General features: G+C 45.5%; 1 protein-coding gene across 4 annotated transcripts in view; it reads right to left on the reverse strand.

Annotated features, from left to right (window-relative positions):
• Window positions 1-5,000, reverse strand: part of LOC134463990 (rho GTPase-activating protein 6-like) — a 186,150-nt gene that overhangs the window by 36,871 nt on the left and 144,279 nt on the right. For all 4 annotated transcript variants that reach the window (XM_063217413.1, XM_063217414.1, XM_063217415.1 and 1 more), the window contains one exon: window positions 644-948. In XM_063217413.1, the coding sequence (XP_063073483.1) occupies window positions 644-948 (305 nt within the window). The remainder of the gene's footprint in view (window positions 1-643; window positions 949-5,000) is intronic.

A 5,000-nucleotide genomic window follows, 5' to 3' on the forward strand; every position in this document is an offset into this window, starting at 1 on the left:
TCACGAGAGCGGAGGCAATCGCTACGGTTACATGACAGTTTTAATTCAGAATTAATAATTCCGAATTAAATAGTTCCGTCCAGTTTCCTTTGATCTTTCATTTAATTCCGAATTAAGAAGTGTTTACATGACATTTTCAAAGCAGAATTAAGCTTTATTCAGAATCAAATGGCGTTAATTCCGAATTACATGGCTCATGCAAATGTAGCCAATGTCCTCATTGATCAATCACATCAAATTCGTTAGTCAATTGAAGGTTGATGTAAAATCTAACCTTATACATTTCTTAACAGCCTCATGAGCTTTATAATCTATTCAGTGCTCAGACATAGAAAAGGGTGGAAAGCAGGTTTACTGAGCCAGTTTACTACGTTTCTATAACACAGAGCCTCTGGCTAAACACAGAGCTTATAGGAGACACAATCAACAGTCACAGTGCCTCTTCAGTCACAACAGCTGTGAAGTCTACTATTTCAAAGACAACTTACGCTCTCATTTCCTTATCTGTAATGATTCGCTTACATAACGTCCCAATATATTCAGTATACAAAATAGACAAAGAGTACCACAAGGATTTACTAAGTAGGCCTACCATACGTATGAAGCATTCTAGAGCAAGTGTAATGGTATTGAAACAACTAACCCTCCTCCTTGCCCGAGGTGCCGCTTCCGGCGTGTTGGGCTGCGATGACTCGTTGGCCGTCTCCGACGTCGAGCTGAGTGACGAATTACTGCTGGACAGCTCCTTGGTGGCGTTGCTAGCGGCGTTGGTGGCATTGGGACGCTTGGTGGCGAACTGCAGGATGGAGGAGACCAGGTCGCTGGTGTCCCGCTGGTCCTCACGGGGGGTCGGCAGCTCTTGGCGGTGGCCGTCCTGACGTTGCCGGTGGGCGCGGTCGTTGGCAATCACCTGGGACAGCGGGATGGCGAAGGCCTGGGCCGCGCACTCTGTGTGTGTAAAAAAAAAAATACTAACTAACCCTTCTTTGCATCTGCACTTATTGTTCTGCATATTTCCTGTGCACTTTGTATTTGCTAGTGATGCTGGCTATGATTATGTCCTCTTTTGAAAGTCACTTTGGTTATAAAGCGTCTGCCAAATGCAATGTAATGTAAGAGGTGAAGGAGGACCAAAAGGGTTTAGTTAAAAGCAATGACTGATTTTGGAGATTTACTGATAGTGCCAGCAACCCAGACCAGTTTACATGCTTGTAAAGTGCACACTCAGTGTGCCGAGTCGGGAAGGACCAAACAGTTTAATTACAAGACATCTAGAGACTTTTTCTTGGTTTATTGGAGATGCTTCTTTGCTCATATCTTCATCCTCATACATTTGTCAGTTCTGGAGATGAATATACCTGTATGGGCTCATAATAGCAAACGCTTTTGGACAAATGCAACCTGGATGAACGAGAATGCTCACAGACAAAAATGAAGAACAAGAGAGAAGGAGGGAGTGGTAGAATGAGGGAGATACAGTATAGGGAGGAGAAGAGGAGGGAGAAAGACGATGGGCAGAGGAAGAGACCAGACACAGACAGCAGAAAGAGAGGAAACACTCTACATGAATGTGAGTAAGAAACAACCAAATACACACAATGAGGGCAATAGGTAAAACCAGTTTTAACAGTTGAGAGACAAGAGAGGGGTTAAAGGAGATAAAAGAGAGAGAGGGGTAGACAACGAGGCGAAGGGATGTCCTATAAAGCAGGGGATGGGAGAGAGAAAGAGGGAGATGCAGAGAGAGAGAGAGAGAGAGAGAGAGAGAGAGAGAGAGAGAGAGAGAGAGAGAGGAGTGAAATGGACAGAGCAGGCCTTTAATCACCCAAGGCGAAAAGGGGGAGTCTGAGGCAACGCATTCTTTCTAGACAGTCGACTATCACCTCTGCCATTAAACCTGGCTCTCCTCCACTCTCCCCCAGTGAAACAGAGCTCGTAAACAGCTGCAAACAGCACATCCACGTAGTGCTGCTGACAGCTTTGACTTGCCCGCCCGGGACAATGCCATCTGAGAGGGCCCCCACCCAATACATACAATGGAATGAGGACTCAATTCTGGAGCCCCTTTTCCATGAGGCCCAGGACAACTGACCCGTCTTTCCTTATCTATTGGCTTCCCTGGATCCACACACATACTGCAAGGAGAAACTAGAGCTTTGCTTCTTCACCAATCAGTGCCTCTCCCTGGGGCATTCCCAGGCCTGGACTGGTTATCTGGCATACGGGGCATTTCCAGTCCCCAGTGGCCACTGCTGATGTAAGCTTACTATTGTTTTTTTTTTCCCCTGAGGGAAATTAGTAGGGTTAGCTCATTGTTCCACCTTCAAAATAGACAGGGGAACTGAGCCAATCTGGATAGAGTATGTACGTAAACCGCCTGTGGACATATGTGTGAGGGGTCGGTTCAGGCCAAAAATGCCCAGGCAATTCTTTGACCCAAGCCCAGCCCTGGGCATTTCCACATACCCCCCAACCCCCTCAAGTTCCTACCCCCACCAAGTTCCTACTAAGTCGACTGGAGCCATTGTGCAAGTGCACCAAGTAAATCCTAATTACGACGCAATCCCTTGTGTCCGGGCCTGGGCTCGTCTCCTTGACGTCAGTTAGCTGTCCTGTCCGGAGCTGTTGACGATCAAAATGGACTGGATTAAATGATGAATAGGTGTGTGTGTGTGTGTAGGTGTGTGTGTGTGTGTGTGTGTGTGTGTGTGTGTGTGTGTGTGTGTGTGTGTGTGTGTGTGTGTGTGTGTATGTGTGTGCGTGTGTGTGTGTGTGTGTGCGTGTGTGTGTGTGTGTATGTGTGTGTGTGTGTGTGTGTGTGTGTGTGTGTGTGTGTGTGTGTGTGTGAGTGTGTGTGTGTGTGTGTGTGTGTGTGTGTGTGTGTGTGTGTGTGTGCGTGTGTGTGTGTGTGTATGTGCTACATGTGTGTGTGTGTGTGTGTGCGTGCGAACGTGCGTGTGTGCGTGCGTACGTGCATGCGTGCGTGCATGCGTGCGTGCATGTGTGCGAGCATGGTTGCGTGCGTGCGTGCGTACAGTATGCATGTGTAAGTGTGTGGGCGGGTGTTTATGTCCTATATATGCTCGCCTGGTTTCTCTCAAACACTGGGCAGTAAAGGCTGCCTAGACAAGGGCATGGGCGTCTTTGATCACCATCGCTGATGGGAGCCCATACTCCCTCAGTGCTTTGTCTCACCTCCCTAACTGTCTATACCATTCTTACACGTAAGCTAAACACACTTAAAGTTTGCACGTGGGCACATATACAGTATACTCTTGCACTTTGCAAACACTGACACCCACACACAAGCATACTGTACACATGCACGTAGCCTACGCACACATGCACCTACACACAGGCACGCGTGCACACGCACGCACGCACGCACACACACACACACACACACACACATAAGAAAAAAATGATGGCATTTTTCAACACATAATCTCTGCAGATGTTACACAATTATGCACAACATTAGAGTAACTGCTGCAACACTTTGTGGTATATTTTCATAGACCACAGTAATAAAAGATTGTTAGAGTGCATCTGCTTAGCCATAAACAATGCGACATTGTGTCCTTTTTCCTTCATAGAATGGTGTCTTTGAACAAAGTTCAACTCTGTCCAAGTTCAATGTGTTTGTGGTGTATTATATTTTTCCTCATATTTGTTCAACTGTGGAATCTGACATGTTATCCCAAAACATGTAGCAATTATGTGGCTCGACGATGTGCCTGGGGGAGCAAACATGGAGGGCTACAATTTTGGGAGCACTCAAGCACATGGGAAGTGTTTTAAAGCATCCTTGTCTGCAGCAATACATCTACACTCTCTCTCTCTCTCTCTCTCTCTCTCTCTCTCTCTCTCTCTCTCTCTCTCTCTCTCTCTCTCTCTCTCTCTTCACACTGCTTAAAAGTCCTGATATTGTAAAAGTACACGATGAAATGTGAAATTTGCATCATTTTTGCGGGGGGTGCAGATCACTGTGTACCTGCCAGATTGCATTATTCTGATGAACAATTTATGCAAAGCTTGCACACAAAATGGAACCCCCAATGCCTCCCAAATTTGTCCAAAATCCAAAATCTTATGACGTTCCTCTCCTGCTTCTGGGACGATCTCCATTGAAGTCGTCATTATTCCACTGAGCCTGTACCTCCAAACGCAACTTGAATGATGACCATGTTTCCAGGTTGCAGCCATAGTTTATGTATACTTGGAAGATTCCAGAAGCCACAAACCGTAAAACTCTTTGCAACACTCAGCTCGGTATGTTCCCAATACAACAGGGAAATGCCTTTGCGTAGTACGCACAGCTGTGTGCACAGAATTATGCTAGAGCGCTAAAAAAGAAGCTAGCCAATATCTGTTTGTGAGAATGTGACCAGATTAATCGGGGTGAATTCAGGTAAATTGGGCCACCTTTTTGCATATAAGCGAAGGGCCCAAAATGTACCTGAATTCACCCCTATTAATCTGGCCAACAGAGGTATAGTAGGTATTAATCTGGCCAATATCTTTTTACAAGAATGCTGAGAGATATCTGATATTGTTTGGATCCTGTGAAGTAGCCATGAAGGAGATGGCACTGGTAGCCGTAATGTCACAGAGACCGAATAGCTCAAATCTGAAAATTCACTAGCAGTGAAAAAGAGCTAGCTAGACCATCGTTTATTTAATAAAATAAGTTCATGCCTTCACCCACTGCCAAGTCTGAGTCATTTAAGTTCTGGCACCCATCCACTTCGATAAAGCCACAGATAAAATCACATCAATATCGACCATCTCATGTTAATATTTACAGTAAATGATGCAAGGGCACTTTAAATAGAGCACTTGTCAGGGCCAATCTCTGTTTGTGAGAATGCAGGAGCTGGCTGACTCTTTTAACCCCCCTCATAACTCATGAATGGAATACAGTATGACTACTAAACTTGGGGGAGATGATCTACATATGGACATCTATGAATGACATCATTTTTGCTGGTATTATGACG

Source organism: Engraulis encrasicolus, chromosome 15, assembly GCF_034702125.1.
Source record: "Engraulis encrasicolus isolate BLACKSEA-1 chromosome 15, IST_EnEncr_1.0, whole genome shotgun sequence".
NCBI lineage: Eukaryota > Metazoa > Chordata > Actinopteri > Clupeiformes > Engraulidae > Engraulis > Engraulis encrasicolus.